This window comes from Pocillopora damicornis, chromosome 2 (assembly GCF_964200805.1).
Source record: "Pocillopora damicornis chromosome 2, jaPocDami1.2, whole genome shotgun sequence".
NCBI lineage: Eukaryota > Metazoa > Cnidaria > Anthozoa > Scleractinia > Pocilloporidae > Pocillopora > Pocillopora damicornis.
The window spans coordinates 13750175-13769317 of NC_142671.1; the positions used below are offsets into that span (position 1 = coordinate 13750175).

General features: G+C 36.3%; 2 protein-coding genes across 6 annotated transcripts in view; both read left to right on the forward strand.

Moving 5' to 3' along the window:
* The first annotated feature begins 657 nt into the window (after positions 1-657).
* LOC113674825 (short transient receptor potential channel 5) lies at positions 658-12754 on the forward strand. Of its 3 annotated transcripts, none has more exons than XM_027191321.2 (15): positions 658-1129; positions 2862-2958; positions 3327-3383; positions 4100-4236; positions 4743-4961; positions 5290-5472; positions 5590-5662; positions 5897-6107; positions 6592-6960; positions 7635-7664; positions 8395-8584; positions 9292-9438; positions 9552-9660; positions 10240-10292; positions 10906-12754. In XM_027191321.2, exons 2-15 carry the CDS (start codon positions 2871-2873, stop codon positions 11029-11031), a joined length of 1992 nt encoding a protein of 663 aa, XP_027047122.2. In that variant the 5' UTR covers positions 658-1129; positions 2862-2870; the 3' UTR covers positions 11032-12754. The 3 variants fall into 3 exon arrangements, with proteins under 3 accessions (XP_027047122.2, XP_089053816.1, XP_089053815.1); XM_089197690.1 differs by having other exon boundaries at positions 5590-5632; XM_089197689.1 differs by lacking the exon at positions 658-1129 and adding an exon at positions 2291-2346.
* A 513-nt stretch (positions 12755-13267) lies between these two features.
* LOC113674724 (acetyl-CoA carboxylase) overlaps positions 13268-19143 on the forward strand; it is a 37861-nt gene continuing 31985 nt past the window's right edge. For 2 of the 3 annotated variants that reach the window (XM_089197688.1, XM_089197687.1), the window contains exons 1-10: positions 13354-13606; positions 14806-14853; positions 14946-15036; positions 16000-16188; positions 16516-16635; positions 17220-17301; positions 17818-17916; positions 18376-18596; positions 18881-18933; positions 19057-19143. The exon at positions 19057-19143 is cut by the window's right edge and continues 70 nt beyond it. In XM_089197688.1, coding sequence (XP_089053814.1) covers positions 13572-13606; positions 14806-14853; positions 14946-15036; positions 16000-16188; positions 16516-16635; positions 17220-17301; positions 17818-17916; positions 18376-18596; positions 18881-18933; positions 19057-19143 — 1025 coding nt within the window. In that variant the 5' untranslated portion in view covers positions 13354-13571. Of the gene's footprint in view, positions 13300-13353; positions 13607-14805; positions 14854-14945; positions 15037-15999; positions 16189-16515; positions 16636-17219; positions 17302-17817; positions 17917-18375; positions 18597-18880; positions 18934-19056 lie in introns of those variants that run through there. The other variant, XM_089197686.1, reaches the window with a different exon arrangement.

Here is a 19143-nt window from a genome sequence, read left to right on the forward strand (position 1 = left end):
GTGATATTATTGTAAGTAATGCATTCTATTACATTGTACTGTCAAGTACTATAAAATTTATTAGTTTTATTATAAAAAAGAAAATTTAAAAAATTTCGGCCATACATATTACTTCATCTCAAGGATGAATTATAGATTTCATAAGAACTTCTTCCTACATTGCTGGCAGCGCCCGTTTCTTGGCGTTTTTATACACCTCGACTTCATCTGAGTCTGTGAAACGCGTAAGAAGAAGCCAGTCAATTTCCAGGCATCTCCATCGAAAGCTTGAGCAACAATGCCTATATCTTTTGACCTATTTGCCGACAACAACAGCACTGCCTATGAATGACAATTTACACAAAAGATTCATTGCCTCCAAAAATGCACCGCCTCCTCATTACCGTGAATGAGTGATATGTCTAATAGCAAGGGATTTTTATTCGATAGAGATCACGTTTTTCTATGACTGGCAAAAGGAACTTCTTCTTAACTCTTATTAATTTTAGACACAAAATTGCAGCCTATACATTGACTTTCAATGCAGCCAAAGTATATAATAGTAGTTGTTTCGTGGGTAAAGTGAAGGCAGGTGTTAGTGAAAAATATGCAGTAAAGATACGAGAACATATGGCGCATTTAATTAACAGTAAAGAATAGCCCAGTCATCATTCATCTAATTAATGTATGGGATCTTTATGATGTTTTCCGACATACCTTGCTGGTTACATTTTCAAATTCATCTTTGATAGAGAATTGCTAGGTCACAGGATACGTCAGTGCGGACATTTCGTGATATTTACTGAGCTCGTGGTTCAAAGTTTTAGAACAGTCGTCTTATTTCCTAAATTCTTAAAATGCTCAAGAGCTCAGTAGGTTTGAATAATTAATACTAGGTCACATAGCCAGTAATGAAAAAACCAAACAGATAATTGTGCCCTGGGAGGCTTAATTGAAATATAAATTTGTGTTGTCTATTCAAAGATAGACACCTGTCTAATCATCATGGATGAGGTATATGGTAATTTTTTCGCCTATCATTTTATAAGCGGAAAGATGCTTTGCCAAACGTTTTGAGAGCATTACAAAGTGGGCTTCAATAGATTTCTCACAGGTGCTCTGGCTAGAGTCATTTCATCTTCGAGATAAGGTAAGGAAATTATAGAATATATAAGTTAGGCGATTAGTGCTGCTTAACATGCGCTAAAGAGATAAAATAAAGACATTGAGGCAGCTCGGGAATTCAGATTAGGAGGGCCCCGGTAATTGAAACAATGTATGTACGACATGCCAAAAAATGTGAAAAGCATTTCGCGGCACGCTTGTTAAGTTCTGGAAGGTGTTCAACAATATTTCGTGGTCGGAGTAAAGATTAAAAGCAAATTACCAACAGCTAAATTTAAAGAGCAGAACCCAGACTGTTCGAGAAATTTGAAAGTAGTAATTACGCCCTTACCGAATAACTCGAAGAGAAATTAGGAAAAGAAAGGATCGGGTGTCTATCACGTCTCAAAGAATTGAATGTCATTTAGACGCATCGGGATAGAGTTTTTAGCTCAATGATTTTCCTCTGGCTCTGTTTGAAATAAAAGGGTAATTTAGTGTTAACAACTGCGTTGAAAACGTAGATTCTGTAATCATCTATTTTTGTTTCAAATAGTTGTGTTATAACATTCAAAGTTTCTTGGGTAACCACTCTTTCTTAAACCAGGTGCAGCTAATTCTTTTTCGCTTTTTTCACAAGGAGCATTTGAATTAAACGATAATAGACGAATTTCAATGCTGGGTATTTTACTTATAATACGCCACGCTCTTACAATTACACAATAAAAGAGAAAGCTTGAAGGTTAACGCCATTTTCTTTATGAGAACGATATATTTATCCACTTCAGACTTTAAGCGTAATGATGGCTTCCTGTGTTGATTCATTATTTAAATTTGTATAAATATTCACCCCGAAGTTCATTTAAATTCATGCTGGGAGCCAGAAAGCAGCCTGTAGCTTTCACAAACTCAATCATATAACTATATTAATGTAAGTCCCTTGAAGCAAAAGTGTTGTAAAACCTTCATAAGCCATGTAGAGTTTAATCATAGAGGAAAAAACACTTTTGAAAAGAACTATGACAGCATCAACAATGAAGCTGTAAAAGATCAAATTAACCTCACGATACCGATAAGCGAAACATTAATAATTGGAAAAACAGAACAAATGACACCCTCTGGATCAATACCATTCTATTGTTTATAGTCAATTATTCACGAAGTATATACCAAAGTGTCATTGTTCCTTCAGTTCGAATGAATGAGGCGTCATGGTAAAAAAAAAAAAAACTGATTAAGCGTTGCGTGCATGTTATACTGCAAGTGAGTAGAGTATTTTGGGTGGGCAACTGAATTGTCTGCATGTTAGCCAATGAAGCTGGTCCAAGAGTAAATAAGGGCTCAAAGTACGAAGAAGTGACACCAGCTGTAAAGCACCGATTAATCGCATGTTTTTTTCGAAAAAAGAAATCTCTTTTATACACCGTATATGGTTTAAGGAACGTTTTCTTTCCTTCAAAGAAACTTCACGAATACTTGACGAAGCATTAGATTGTATTTTGATTCTAAAAAAAATGTTAAAAACAAAATTTAAAAACATTTAATGTTAAAAAAATTTGAATGATCAAAATTCTGCAAAGTGTACTGAAATTTGAATTTTAGATCCTTGTGCGAAAAGGTGCAGGAGTAGTTTTCAATAACCGTTTTCCACCGGTCCACCGTCGCACCTTTACATTTGTTTATTAACCTACCCGTAAGCAACATGAAAAGTCCGAAAATAAAAAGAAATAAAACGTCAATAATTCCTTAGGTATAAACAGATTTCTTTTAAAACATAGATCCAAAAGATGCGTAGAGTAAAAATAGTACAACAAGCAACAGACCTCCTGGATTTTCGACGGTACAAGAAAACAGGAAGGAATGAGAAGGGAAAAGGTAATAACCTCACTTTTGTTAAAAATACATCTAAAGGCCTTAAACTATCGAAGTGAATTAGCTTGACTGAAGACTTAAAGCAGGTAGTCTTTGTCAGACTCGGTAAAATTTGATAAGAAGAACAGGAAGAAAAAAGGGGAACGAGAAACTGACTCTAAAGTTGCAGGATCTAAAACTGCTCATGTTTCCGTGGAAACCTCTGAAATTCAGCTGATCTAATAATTAAGGGCGTCAGAAACAGGGAAGAATCATTTAACCTTTGTTTTTACCTTGAAAACAGTATTGAAATTTAAGCTCAGAGTAGTATTACAATAACATTATTTCCACCCAATCATTACTTAGCACTAAGAGTATCTGATGTGTTTAAGGTGATTGCGCGGAAGGAGTTGAGCTGAAGAAGTCGTGGAAACAAAATGTTTCTGAAGGTTTGTTGCACTTTGCATATGCTTTGCACATTCCGGTCAGGTATTCTTTGCCATGCGTATTCTACTGCTATTTTTATCGGACCTCTCCGTTTTTTCCTGCCATATTCGAGGATTAGGTAAACTGCGAAATTGGTTTTTGCAGTCGTTGATGATTGGGAATGCAGCTGTTACTTTATTTTTGTTGCTATAATTGTCGCAGCCACTGTCGCATCTTTGCTCAGGATATTTTCTCAGTGCCTTTACTGAATTTATTTCTGGCATTGTTATTATTGGTTTAGCTGATGACTTGGCAGAATCACGAGTTAAAGTGTTTTTCAAGGGCATAAGATGTTAACTCAGTGACCTTAACCAGAGAAGTCACATCCCTCTTCTTAATCTTTCATGACTTCAGAATAAATTAACTAAGAGACATGTAATCCTAAAGTTAAGTTTTCTTCCTCGAAGGTCGTTGACAAATCGAGCAAAATTGGAGAAAAAGCGCTAATTTTATAGCTGCACTTTTTTAGTTGGTGACTTAGCAAGATCACGGGTTCAAGAGTGATCGTAATATCTTATATTTTATATTTTATGATAGTTTAGTTCAGTGGCTGTTAACAGAGAAGTACTCCTCTCCTCTGAATCTTTCACCACTTCAGAATAAATAGATTTACAAGACGCGCCAAATTTTCTTCCTCGTCAATATGGTAGGCAAATTGAACAAAGTTTATTTTCCATAGGAGAAAAAGCGCTGAAGAATTTAGCAGCGGATAAAGTTGGCAACCGCAGCGGTCAATGGACTGTCGACGAAATTAAAAGCATGGTTACTGTTAAAAATTTATGTTCTTGCAGTGATCCTATATCGACAGCTTTTAAGGTAGAGTAATTTTGCTCCTACGTAAATTTGATTATGATTAAACAATAGTTTCACTTTGACAGGTTTCTACTTATGTTCCCCTGGGACGACGATATGGCAATGACCAATATAAACATCAAATTTGGCTTTTACCTGAGTCATGCAGAGAAAAGTTCTGCGAGGGAACCGGGTAACTTTCATTTCAAAATACGTTTTGGGCTCTTCCTATAAAAAACAAGTGACCACTCCAATACACTTTGAACTGAAACCTCAATAAACAGTCTCCTTCTTTTGAATTTCTTGTTCATCATTTCTCCTGAAAATATATGTTTTTATTATCCCTTTTATGTGACAAGATCATGCTGAACTCAAAGTAATTACATTTTAATTATATAACAACGCAGAACGCCCAAAGCAGAGTCTTTTTCTGTAAACTGTAAAAACAGGGTGCTTTGAAAATAGTGAGAAAGTTTTTAATACTTTATTCTCATGTTTATTTGATTGATTATAAATTTCTTGGTCTTCAGGTTAACAGTAACTTGCGGGTTTTGGCAAAATCGTACATAGAGAATACCGAGACCCTAAACAATCTTGCAGACCAGACAGAGGATTTTGCTGTGCAGCTCATCGATCAGGTTAATGGCAGTGAGCAGCTTGCATTGCAAGACGTACCGGAAAACGTTGATCGCTGTGCCTCGATGCTCAGTGGCATGACGGATAAGGCAATTGAATATTCTCAAAAGAAAGTACGTATCTTTTTGAAAAACAACACAAATATAGCTTGACAGAGGTGTCACTTTTCTTAAAGATGTTGCATTAAGAGTCCGATTGTGATTACCTACAGAAAACTGAAACTATAGTGAAATACAATCTTGAACAGCCCTTTTTCATACCAGACCGGAGTAATATTGGTAATGCATACTGATTTGGAACTTTGCTAGCTTTCATCAGCATCGCTATTTAGTACATAGCTCATATTATACAAGTTTTCTTATTGATTTCGTTTATCATCTTTTTTTTTTTTTTTTTAATTCTGACTCTTTTTACCAATAACAGATTTGAATTATTTTATAGTTTGTTGCACATCCTTTATTGTACAAGAGACTACAAATGAGATGGAATCTTGGAATACCTAAGGTTTTAAAGCCTCGTGAAAAGTTTCGACCTTTTCTGTACCTGCTGATACTGATAGACACGATCCTCACTCCATTTCTGCTTCCGATTATTGGATATGCTTTTTACCATGACCAAAAAGAGGTGCAAAATCTTTTAATATAGTTTGTTATGCTTGTTATTTGAGCTATATCGTTTGCTGTCTTTGACGACTGACTTTTGATCTTTCATGAAAACTTTTGTATTCTTATCGTTTTGCAGAGGCGTGTGAGGTCACAAGAACAAAGAGGAAAATCGCGTACGGGTGTGAAAAGATCACGATTGAGTATCATAGGTATGTCAGAATACTAGAAAAATTTAAAAAAAAAGTTTTTTTAAAATAATAAGAGTAAAAAAGCTGGTTGGTCGTTCGGTTTCCTAACTTACCCTCTTGCCAAGTTGATAGAGGGATGGATTGATGAAGTGATCGAGTCAAATATCAAATGATTGATTGATAGATTGAATGACTGGGTGAATAAATGAATGATCGACACATTTATCGATTCATCTCTCGATTTGTTTTCAACAGATTCTTACCTGAATTACCTGACTTCTCCCTTTGTCTTGTTTATAAAAGACAAGCTGACCCAAGTGGTATTTATAGCATTTCACTGCATAGTCTGCACTTCGGATTCTCGGATCGCAATAACATACGAAGAGTACATAATTTTCTTTTTCTTCTGTGGCATGATCCTGAGTGAATTCCAGCAGTACAAGCGGTCGCGACTGAAATATTTCAAGTAAGACATTTCGCTTATGATTGATTTGAAATTTTTGCAGCGTATATCTTCTTTGATAAAGAGGAATGGGCTTCAATTCTGTGACCACGAGTATACAGTAGCTCTTACGGATTTGGCGTTTTTGTTTATTCGGTTAAAAAAAGTGTTTTCAACATGAAACTTTTGGAGGTTAAGAACACCAGCCTGAAAGGAAGTCTAGTAGCTTGCGTTAGAAGATTACTGTGGATGATAGACAGATTAAGAGCCTAAGGAGATCAGAACCTTTTTTTTTTTCCAAAATGCAATTTATTATCACCTACTGTGGGTAAAACGAGGAAATATTGACGCCTTTGAGGCCTTCGAATCCATTGCCCCCACCTTACACTCTCATACAGAGTTCACAAGGCGTGTCGCAACTCTTCACCAGACGCTTCACGTTGGACTCTGGAGTGAAATGATGATTCAAACAGGTGAACATGGAAACCTCTTTTATTTTAACTTGCAGGGACATGTGGAACTACGTGGATGTCCTGACTCTCTTCATCTATATCCTGATTGTGTTGACGCGCACTGCGACGGTTATCCGCGGAGGCGAAACTTATGATAATGACCTGTTAGAAACTGCCAACATCCTCTATGGCGTAAATACCATGTTATTGGTATTGCGCTTCTCCAGTATCCTGGAGGTTAACTCATTTGTTGGTCCATTGCAGTTGGCTTTATTTCGGATGATTCTTGACTTACTCACCATACTTATGCAGTTTGCTTTCGTGGTCGCCGCGTTTTCGTTGGCCATAACAAAGGTTTCCAATGCAGATCTCTTCAAATTGGGTTACGGCGCCAACGATACTAGTGGTGAAACCAACTTAGCACCGTGAGTTACGTTCCTTTTCCTTGTTGAATTGTTCTTTTGTTATTGGGACAAGTCCCTAACAGGTAACTAGTATCATTTAATTTATCCGATCAAAAGCTCACTTTTACAACACGGAAGAGTAATACAAACTTTGAATAAATTCAGATTACTAGCAAACTGAAACTGCCTTGACCTGACTGGTTACCAATCCATCCTCCAACTTGAATTTCTACCTTTTGTAAAATAGCTCCGTGTTAGAGTTGTTTCAAGAAGAAAAAAAGTTCAGCAAGTTAAAAAAAACAAAACAACAATGTGCATGTTAGCGGTATTATCGAAACAGATCCAGAATATTGTCATGCTCTAAAAAAAGTCCTTTGGAAATCTCCATAAAGAAGATGTCTTTGGTCATTAAATTGTTTCTAAAGGAAAAATTATCAGTGAAATTATCTTCAGAAATCATGTATGAGAGAATTCTTTCAGGCAATGTAAAGCATTACTCCAGATGTGTACCAACATCAGCCAATGCCTTGGATCAGCCTCTCATGGTAGCACGAGTCCGGCTATCATATAATAAAGTCCTCTATAATAAATTCTCTTTATTTAAGAAATGTCATACCTACCTTTCATCTCTGTTCCTCCTACACTGTCCACTCTATATAAGCTACAAATTTGGCTCTCATTTTGTTCCCATCCAGGTATTGTGACCAAGCAGGGGCATTAGAGTGGTACGTCATTCTATCTGCTTAACCCCTCAACCCATCAGATTGACTAGCATCTAATTTGTCCTTACAACATCACCCCTGAATCAAACTACAAGGTCATATGTTAAAGAAAATAATCAACAAGAAGAACTGAGGCTCATGATTGCTTAACGAATTTTCTCTGCTAGTATCACAGGAACTGTTTAGAGAACAGTGTGGAGAATACGCATACTGATTTCGGAGTGTAACTGGTTAATGAAGATTAGGTTCACATCTTTACATGTGTCTTGTACAGAGATTTCAGCTCAGCCTTTGACAAAAAGGAATAAAACACGCCAGGTTAATTTTTCATCAGTTGAGGGTACATGACTTGTAGGCTGCATTTTTGTTTGGCGAGTCCCTACTGATCGTTCTTTGGTAGAATCGTTTAGGTATATTTTTCCTCAAACTAAGCTCGACTTAACCGAGAGTGAATCTTACTTGGTTATGGCCAACCCACATTGATGTTATAAATAAGTTGTTGTGAAATAGCATTTATAAATATTTGAAAATTATGATTCGCTAAACATTCTCCTAAACGTTGAGAAACAAAATTGCTGCATGGAGTAGCCAGCGCATATTGTTAGGAAAATTTAGTACTCGACAACATGCAAAGTAAGAGTATAATTTTCTGTATCGTTGGACTGAAATTTGTTAGCCGTAATGTCCTTTAGCCAATATCGATCATAACAGAAGAATAATTTCGATTTTTCAGCCTGTACAAGACATCTGGACACCTTATATGGTCAGTGTTTGGTCTAACTGAATTGAATAAGATGAATACCACTGATAGTCTCGCCTTCTTAGTCACCAGAGGTCTATACTTGGTTTTCCTTATTTTGACCGTTATCATGCTGATCAACATGCTTGTGGCCTTACTTTCCAAGACTTATGACAATATTACGGTGAGATGAGTAACTTAGCAACTCTTAAGATAATCATGCGCTGTAAGGTACAAAGCTCCCTTTTTGAATAATCAGGAAAATAAGAAAACCAAAAACAAATCACGAAATATTTTGAAATGAGTATTGAGGTTAAATTTTTGCTGTCAGTCTAGGATCCTTTCTAGACTTGCTTTACTTCTAGTGCGGATAGGGTCAAATGCATCATGTTTTGTGATAGCTGTTACATAGGCAATACCTTTGTCATCAAGCAAGCATTAAAAATATGATAAGTACCATTTCCCCATTAGTGTTTGTCTATTTTTTGTTTCTCTTCCACGTGGGTAAGCTGGGTGAATTTACGTGGCTATTTACTCTCGTAACCTGTGGTACACTGCTACTGATGGATGCATTCACACTCAGTTAGCCGTCCGTAAACTTGGTTATCGATGACACGCGCTTGGATGGCTTAAGATTTCGATCCTATCTCTGAGGAGTTCTTTGGTACACCATGTATGGCCGATCTTTGATTGTTCGTTTGTGGGTTTTTTTTTTGCGTGTGTGTTAAACGAGATGTTGTTTGTTTGTGTGTGTTTTTTTGCTTGTGTGTTAAACGAAAAGGTCGCATTGACTTCATGCTTATAAACGCTTACATCCAGCTAGTGTTGCACCTTTTTAATTCAGAAATCATCAACGAAAAATAAGACGTCTGTTGTCTTTCTTGCCTGTAGAACAATGCGGAAGTTGAGTGGAAATTTTCACGCGCTGTTGTGGAAAGCCAGTACAGGAATCTTCACTCTATTGTGGTACCGTTCAACCTGCTATCTGTTCCAGTAGCACTCCTTTACATTCGTTTGCATGGTAATCCTCGTGAAGAGGTAGGTGAAATTCTTCTAACCTAGGAAGCTAAGTCAACATCGAGATATTTTGTCTTTTTATCAGTTCGTTTTTAACTTTCAAGTCAGAAACCAGATATGTTTCACTATGACAGGATGCAAAAGACCGTCGAAAACAATACAAGAATTTTTATCGCGAGCGTCTGTTTCCACTGCTTACTAAAAGGTATCTCGAAAAATATGGTGGAGCGTTTCCATTGTCAGGTAGGTTGTGTAACTCTTGCGGTTTTTTTCAAAATGTTAGGTTAGTGGTTATATGAGAACTCAAAGGTCACAATTATTAGTTCGGTCTTTTCCGATGTGAGTAGCGATAAAATCACGTGTACCTCCTCAGGTGGGACAAAGAGCACTGCTAACACACCCGTTGAAATGACTATACACACGACAGCACGTATGTATCAGGCCACAATCGGCTGAATGGGGCTCAAACCCATGGATAACAATGCGATCAACAAAGCTATCATTGGGAGCCGATTATTATTCGAGTTTATTTAATTAGGCCACTGTATGATAGTAATTCTATTTAAAATGTGGAACTAAAGTATTAATCAAGAAAAGAAACATCATCCCATAAAGAACACAACTTAAGCACTTTTGAAAATGAAGCCTAAAATTCGGGTTAAATGCTCTGTTTTCTTTTTTTCAAAAATAGATTTTAGTATTGCTTTAGTTAATTTTCAGGCTTTATTGTTATTATTGCTTTTGTCAGTTGTGTAAACTTCGATAAATAGTCTTTTTTTACATCATTTTTTATGCTTTAAAGTTACATTTGTTATGTTTTAGTTGATGACAAGATCGACCTGATAATGCAGAATTTGAAAATTTCGCCCTTAAATGTAAGTATTACACCTCCACTGATTCGGCGTTAATTGTCAGTTATACCATGCATCTGCTCTTGCAAAAAAACTTGGTCCATGAAACTGGCGGGTGGTTAAATGTCTCAATCGTAGGACTAGATAAAGTTTCCTTTGACCCTTTGACGGTCGGTGTCTGGGTGTGAAAAAAAAATTATCAAAAATTGGTCAAAACTCATGAGATACCTTTGTGTAACATGTTTAACATGTTTTGAAATTTACTCGCTTAAGTCAACCAAAGCTTTGAAATACTCAATAAATGAATGGTTCGAACTCACTTAGCTGAAATATTTCAGTTTCTGCCAGTTTAATTGTTTGTTCTATGATCGGACAACATGGTCCTTTAGATCCAGTAATTATTATATGAAATACAGAACAGGACTTGTAAGGCCCTCATTTGAATTACTACGTGTATGGGTCTGAGTATCATTATGCAAGAGATGAAAAAACAGTTTATAATATCTCCTGCACTATGATATGACGTCTTCATGAGGGTATAACCTGCGATGTGTAGGATTCGGCAGCTACTACCGAATAAAGCTAGAATAGATACAAACAAGCATGGTTTCCATTTTAATTTGTTGCTTAATTTTAGGAGGAAAACAATGCCAGAAGCGTTGGGGAAGGTGATTTTGATAATTTTCCCGTACCAGAGAACAGCCAGATGCCGACTTCATCAACCAAATTTACCAAATTCACAGCACCAATCAACGATGTATAGCTCGCCTAGCAATCTAGTTCTATATCACGTCTAAAACTCTCTAACTTTCAGTTGTTTCGATTTTTATTTGGTTCCTAAAGAAATATTTTATCTTAGTTTGCTCTTCAGCTCTAGCTCATATAATTCTAAACGTAATCATGTAGTATATGTTGCCATGAACTTGATCAGGTCTCTTTCACTTAGTCTGTTTTCCAGCGAACCACAATGCGGACTTCGTCTGCTAGCTTTCAAAACTCCGTTTATTGAAAGTAGAAAGGCTAATCTCCCTTACAGTTATCTGTATCCCTTTCCCCCCTCTTGAAACTTAAAACTTATTAAAAAAATTTAAGTATTCATGTTTCGGGACGATAGGGAAGGGGAAGAAGAGGGAGAAGAGGGAGGCGATCAAAGTATGTCATGGACTGCAAAAATACGTAAAAGAAAAGTGGAAAATACTTGGCAATTCGAGGGTTAAAATGATTATGAGCTAGATATAAATAAAAAGTTCATCAATGTTATGAAAAACTGTTTTTTAATTTTGAAATTAGAGCCATCGATGCTGGGAACATAAATCCGACGCTTGTAAGACCCAGGCTATAATTAAATACAAACTAAATATCGATAAGCACCTCTAACTTTAGAACAGAGAGTTTCGGAAATATCAAGTCATTAATCATGTGAGCCTTATCTTGATTTTCTCGTTAAACTACGTGTATAATGATGTATAGTAGAAAGGAAGCATTCATTCAGAGGAGATAAACGTGTGATCCACCACTCGATATAATTTGCGTGATCTATACCCTTCCGGCCAATATAGGCGTCCACAAGAGACGGGCTAACGGCCTATATCATCAAGGCTTCTGTTTCTTTAGGCATGAAACGAATAAGAGTTCTTCGACCGGCCCTGAATCAAATGGGGCGCTAATCCGTGACCGCAGGTGACTATTACGTTAGCGTTTCACCCTCCACTCCGCTATTGCAGATATATCTCAGGAATACCATGTTTTGCCCATAAGTTATCATCCTCTGAATGAAAACTTCCGCGTCAACTTGTAAATAAACTGATTAACAGACAGCAAACACGTGGATATTAAAAATTATTGAGAGCGACAAATGAAATTATTTATAGTGGAATGTGGTTCCTGATGTAGCAAATTACCTGCTGCAGCACAGTTAATTAGGTAATCTTCAATTAATGTTCAAATTACCATCTATATTAGGAAATACGTATTCTAGTTTAATGTCTACTTTTCTTCAGTAGTTCATAGTACCTTGATATTAGATTGAGCTTTGTTCCTAAGTTAATCGTTCAAAAGTTATACACTATAAGAAACTGTAACAAAACTAGGGTTAAATAAGAAAAGAGGGTGGCAAAGGTTTTAAACGCAACCCATGATTACACCAAAAATTGATAGGCGACGCGGGAATTTTTACAGCAATGCAATGTAAGGTGAGATTTGAATTTTCCTCTTCTAGATTCGTAAAGCATGAAACATTGTTTAAATTACACGCGACGCATGGATTTTACCAACATTCATGCGTGAAACGGCACCTGGTAACCCCCCCCCCCTCCCTTCGATCCCCTTTGCTACCCTCAACAAAGAGAGATGACATCTACTCGATCAATTTAGAAACCCGAAACTTAAAGGCGCAAAAAATCACAAGACTTGCACATAGGCCAAGAAGAGTCAGAAACATAACAAAAAAATGAATAAATGAAGAATAAAGAAATAACGAAAGAAAACGAAATATTACTTTATTCATCATTCCAAACAATTATAAATGTGCTAGTAAGATAGTTCCTGTTACCGGCCTATGTTCCTCGGTCTGAGCGGGCACATATGAAGTATTTTCCTCATAAGCAATCCGGGTGCTTTCACTGATGGTAGAACTTGTGACCTTCCGATCGTCAGCTCAAATGCTTTCGATGGAACTTTATCGAATGCCGTCCGCTGTTGCCAACATTTCGGGCTGCTTTACAACCCCGAGAGTGTTCATGCTGGCATGCGTTCTTAAAAGAAGACTATGAAGGAAATTTTGAAATGTGAAACGACTCAAAAGTGGAAGCCTTTACAATTTTTAAACATAGCAGACCAAATTGTGTGATTTGCCTGGGTTTTTACGCCGAAAAAAATTCAGAGAAAAGGAAAACAAAAGTATTGTCATGTGAAGAGCACAACCAGTTCTGAACAATAGATTGAAATCCTTCCGGGAGAAGGAAAACAACATGTTTATTTATAGATAATGATTTCATTATTGATTGGTTATAGAAGGTCTAAGGATGTTTAGGTTAGCCGTGCTGTCAATAAGATTTTGTGATCTCGTCTCAGTCTCTAGGCTGCTGTCACTAATTACACAAATTATCTGGAAAACACACTCGGGTGACACGGTATTAATTAGTTTGTTTTCTTCTTTCATCCTCTCCAAAACAGATGTCCTTGAGTCTCTTCATAAACGTACAGTGTATCAAATCTCTCGTATTCTCAGTGAACCGCGGAACAAAGGGCATTTTGGATACCGCGCATCACTCTTTGTAAAAAGTAACGAGTGTAAGTCGCACCATGGGCTCCTTTCAAAGACGCTTTAGACTATTCAGGTAAGTTTACCAGTCGTCTTAAAAGTGCGAAAAATGTAAAAGTGATCACTATAACTTTTATTATAATGTTTGTTTTGTTTTTTTGATTTTTTAATTGGCAAAATATAATGTGATAATGCCGTGCTGTGGATGTTCCATGGGTTACGGGTGGACCCTGAAACCTGGAGGCTGTGCATCACATGCACTGCAGGCGGCTCTTCACTGTTTAGAAAAACGATAAGTGAAAGGTATCGTAACCAAATGAGGATTCAGACACTTGAACTGTGGAAAGTAATTTCTTAAGAGCGAGACTAAGACTTAGCCGGGATTAAAAATTTGATAAAATTAAGCAAAAAATAATAAAATGGAAGGAAATGAAATGCCTTCTAAGAATAATCTCATAGCTATAAACTTTGATGAAATGACCAAGGAAGCCTTACATAATAAATACCGTGATGAAAGAATTGTGGTGTTAGTGTGAAGTGTGTACTGAAACTTCTTTTCGGTCGGATGGAAAAGGAAGAAAACATAATATTTCTCTATTTCTTTGCTTGGATTAAGTTTAAGGAAAATCGACAAAAACGAAGGAACGATTTAAATTTTCTTATTAATAATAATGAGCTTAGCGCACTGATGTGTTGCGTGACTTTCCTTATAAAGTCGCTTGCCGTCTAAACACGAAATTAATAAGTTATTGTTTCGTAAAGCTGTTGAGGATCGTACAACCAACGTTGACAAAGTCGCACAATAAAGATAAATAAATAAAATAAAAATGGTTTAGCACAGAGACTGTGAATAAGGTTGCATTAAAACAATTGTAAAGGTATCTACTCAGCCTGTCACGTATTTGAGCGTGGTTGATTCAAAACAAAAAAAAGCGTTTTGTCATTTAAGACCAGTATCAATTTTCTGACTGATTTTAGAATTCACGATCTTGGCACATGCTCATGTAAAATGTAACTGTTGTAGACCTTATGAGGTATTTCTTGGAGCAACTCCTGATGTACCAGGTAGCCTGCGTGACGAGTGCGTTTCACGTGCTTGTCACGCGTGTGACATGCTCAGTAGAGAATTTGCAAGCCAAGCTTTCAAAGGCAAGCGAGCTCGGGATACGAACAACGTGATTTAGGGAAGTACAAGAGCAGATCGAAACGCGCTGTTCTCTGAACAGTGCGGAGTTATTCACGAGGAGAAACTTAGTGAGACTCTTAAATTTACAGGGAATCGAGCGAAGAGGACACAGAAAGCCGCGGCTTGAACGCTATAAGGTTTGTAATTTTAAATTTGTTGACAAAAACATTCATCCGATTGATATCCGTTTTGTACAATCAGCTAATCATTTGTTTACTTTCTCCTCCAGCTCCACAATGTCTGTCTCTGATAACGATTCAGATGTCAGCGAAGACGGAATTTCGATGAAGATCGACTCGAAAGGGAGCAAAGATTGCAACGTAAGTAATAAAATGAGACACACACAGTAGCTAAATGTTACATGAGGTCTCAGTGTTTTCAATATTAAACATTCATTTAAGTACAGAAACCCATCGCTTGTCCTTTAATAGAGATATTTTAAGGCATAGTCAATTACTTCTGTTAATCTTACTTCATCGGGAATTATGATTGACTGAAAAGCACACTTCATATCCCAAGACTAACTTCCAATCATATCGTACTTCAATTTCATGAGGTAAACCATTCAAATATCGTTATAATGTGGTAGGCTAAGTTCTCCAGTCAACGTTTTATGTACCCATTACGTAAGTGAGTTTTCTTTGGCTAAGTGTCCAAGGGACGAGTTTACTTGTGTGAAATAAAATCCAGCAAACCTGTTGAGCCTTTGTCTAGACAGTTAATTTTGGGGGTGTGTTGGAGGTGTGGTATTGTGCAATAGTGTTAATTGTGTACAAAGTACGGCTGGAACTTTTTTCAATTTTTTCTGATTACTTTAATTTTTGCTTAATCCCACATTTCTAATTTATATAAAACTTGAAGTAATAAATTGTTTACATGCTATTCCCTGTTATTTGTTTTTGGATTAATTTTTCCAGGAGATTTTCTCAATTGTTATGTTTGAAATAGCACTAAGTAAATTGTTCTAAAGAAATGAGGCATTTTCATATTGAAGTCTTTCTCAATGGCATATAATGTTCAAAGGTTATGCTTTAAGTGATAATTCTTTATTTTATTTATTGTACTTGTATTTATTTACCTAATTGTGTGCATATCTGAGTTGGTAGTATTAATATTAAGCCCAGAGAAATAAACCAACTCCTAAAAGAAGTGGATAAAACACACTTGAAAACCAAACAAAAATTTAGAAAGAATGTTGTAGATTATGTTACATAGTAGTGGCTAATATTATAGTATAGACTGACTATCAGTAATAGAGTCTGGCTCTAATTTTGTCTCAACAGACATTTGCAACACCTGCGGAATTTGTCAAGCGTTGTGGTGGCTCAAGAGTTATAGAAAAGGTCCTGATAGCCAATAATGGCATTGCAGCTGTGAAATGTATGAGGTCTTGTAGACGCTGGGCTTATGAACTGTTTGGTAATGAGAAAGCTATACGTTTTGTTGCAATGGTCACCCCAGAAGATCTACGGGTGAGCAGCTTTGAACATTCTACTGTTCTTAACTCTTTATATTCTCGATGATATGGTTTTTAAGTGAACTGGTAATCTGCCGAGTTTCTCACAAAAATATCACAGTATATCTCCCATTTATTTCCACCAGATATAAAATTGTGTTCAGAATGTTATAGTACCTACTCAATTTGCTAAAAAAAAAGATGACCATGCATTTAGATTAGTTGGATGTTCATGCTTTAAAGTTGATCTGAATGGTTGAAGTTAATCTTTTTTATTCATGGGGACATATAACTCATTATTAAGAAAATCAAGAATTTACTTTGAAGTACAAATGACTTTCAGGCTAATGCAGAGTACATCAAGATGGCTGATCAGTATGTACCAGTACCTGGTGGAACAAACAATCACAACTATGCTAATGTTGAATTGATTCTGGATATTGCAAAGAGAATTCCTGTGCAGGTTTGTTCTTTTCACCCGAAGCTGCTATGTACCTGTACCTAAAATTTTAGTATGCCTTAGGCAATGCCATATTTTACTATACTATGCCTGTTGGACAAAGAATATGATCAATTGTGGAGTCAAAATATTTGCCAGTTATGGTTACTTTCCCACTCATTGCAATTTAAATAAATAATGTTACTGATTTGGATGTTCCTTAACAAAAGATTCAAAGTTTGCATTACTTGTTGAACATCTCTAGAGTCAATATCTCACCCACTGATTTGATCTGTTTCTTTAACAAAAGATTCAAAATCTGCATTATTTGTTGAAAATCTCCAGTATCAACATCTCACCCACTGAGATTATCTGTTGATTCAAACTTCAGAGTCAAATTGTTTTTCAATCAACAAGGATGAAAGTAAAATAATCTTTGTTTCCTTGTGGTAAACGTATTTATAGCACTGAAAAGTGACTACTGTGAAGCACTTGAGCCTAGTTTTAATGAAAGACAAACAAATGCCTGAAAGATAAACCAGAAGCAGCAGGAAATGCCATTGCCCCCACCTCCAAAATGAGACTGCAAAGTTTTGTTAATTTTCCAGGCAGTTTGGGCTGGATGGGGTCATGCCTCTGAAAATCCAAAACTACCCGACCTTCTTTCAAAGCATGGAATCACTTTTATTGGTAAGTATACTTTTATTTGCCTATACATATGGAAGCAGTCTTGTATCAGCAAATGTGTGTTGTCATGCCCTGGTGTAAATTGACAGTGCACTAACAGGATTGTAGATAAGAGTCAGCAGCCAGCAAAGTTTCGCTGGCTACTTTCATTGCTTCAAAAGCCCATACAGAGATGATGTTTATCAGGTCTAAACTTGGGCTCAATAAAAATATAAATTTACACTGCCTATCTTTTCTGAAAACATAAAAAGACTTCTGACTCAAGGTTAGTTTAAAAATGCTCTGATGGGGACTGTCTTTTTGACAAATCTTGCTGTGGTGGCAGGGAAAGTGTGAACAATATGACATTTTGTCCGCCATATTGGATTTTGATACCCAAAACTGTTTACCTTTAAAAAAGCTCCGGCTGCTCAAAACCTTAAATTAAAGAAAACCCTGACTAATCAGTATGCATTATTCATGAAGGATTGCCTTTTTCTGTGGTAAATGAAGTGAACCTCTGATAAATTCTTTATTCAGGCCCTCCAGCTTCAGCCATGTGGGCTCTTGGTGACAAAATTGCATCAACCATAGTTGCTCAGACAGTTGGTGTACCTACTCTACCTTGGAGCGGAACAGGTGGTTAATTGTTTGACTGCTCTAACTGTGTCTCTTGACTGAAATTTCTCTTGATAATTCTTGGAATATATGGTGATATTCCTCAATTTTCAAACTTTGTCTGATTTGATGCAAGTCTTAAGTGAATACTTGGAGCAGTGTTAGGTAGTGTTTTTTTGTTAACTTAAAAAAAAAGAAAAAATCACCCGTTCAAGAGAACACTGTATTTAGGTTTATGATAAATGTATCATTACATACATTTATAGAAAATTTACACAGAATGATAACGTTTGGCCTTGGATACCATATCACTTTTTAAACACTCAGATTTTCTCAAACCTTCCTTTGACTGGAAAATTGTTTTTTTCTACAGTCACTGTCCAGAAAAATGACTAGGCATGCTCTCATCCCAAATAAAGAATACTTCTCACTCATTTTATGTTGAGTTGTTTTCCATTTATGAAATGTACTCTGTTTTAGGTCTTAAACTTGACAAGTCATCTAAAGACTTTGTTGATGGAAAAGTTGTGGGAGTCTCACATGACTTGTACATGAAAGGCTGTGTGCAGGATGTCAGTCAGGGAATCAAATATGCTAGAGATATTGGTTACCCTGTGATGATCAAAGCCTCTGAAGGTGGGGGTGGTAAAGGAATTCGCAAAGCCTCAAGTGACGATGAGTTTACAAACTTCTTTAGACAGGTACAGTGTATGTGTTCACTATGCCCTTTAATAGAGAAGCTTATGTTATTTTCCAATAGCAGTTTTGAAATATAATTTTATAAAACCCTGATTGATCAAACCACAATGAAATAACTATTTGTACTTGTTTTGAAACCTGAAAAAGCATCATACATAATTATAACAAGAATGTTAAATGGTATTTACTTGCATCATGGATGAATTTAGGTTATGTGTGTTATTATAATTACAGGATCAATTAAATTATGAAAAATGATAATACTTTTCTCTAATTTTTTTCCCAGGTTCAAACTGAAGTACCTGGTTCTCCTGTGTTTGTTATGAAGCTTGCAAAAAAGTAAGTATTAGTATTAGATAATTAATACATCCTATATGAATGAAAGTACCAGTTATATGACTTACTTAGGATGAACTATTTTTCTTGTACTGTGATAAAAATCTTTGTAAAATACTATTTTAGTGCCAGGCACTTAGAGGTCCAGCTATTGGCTGATGAGCATGGCAATGCAATGTCCATTTTTGGACGAGATTGTTCAGTGCAACGAAG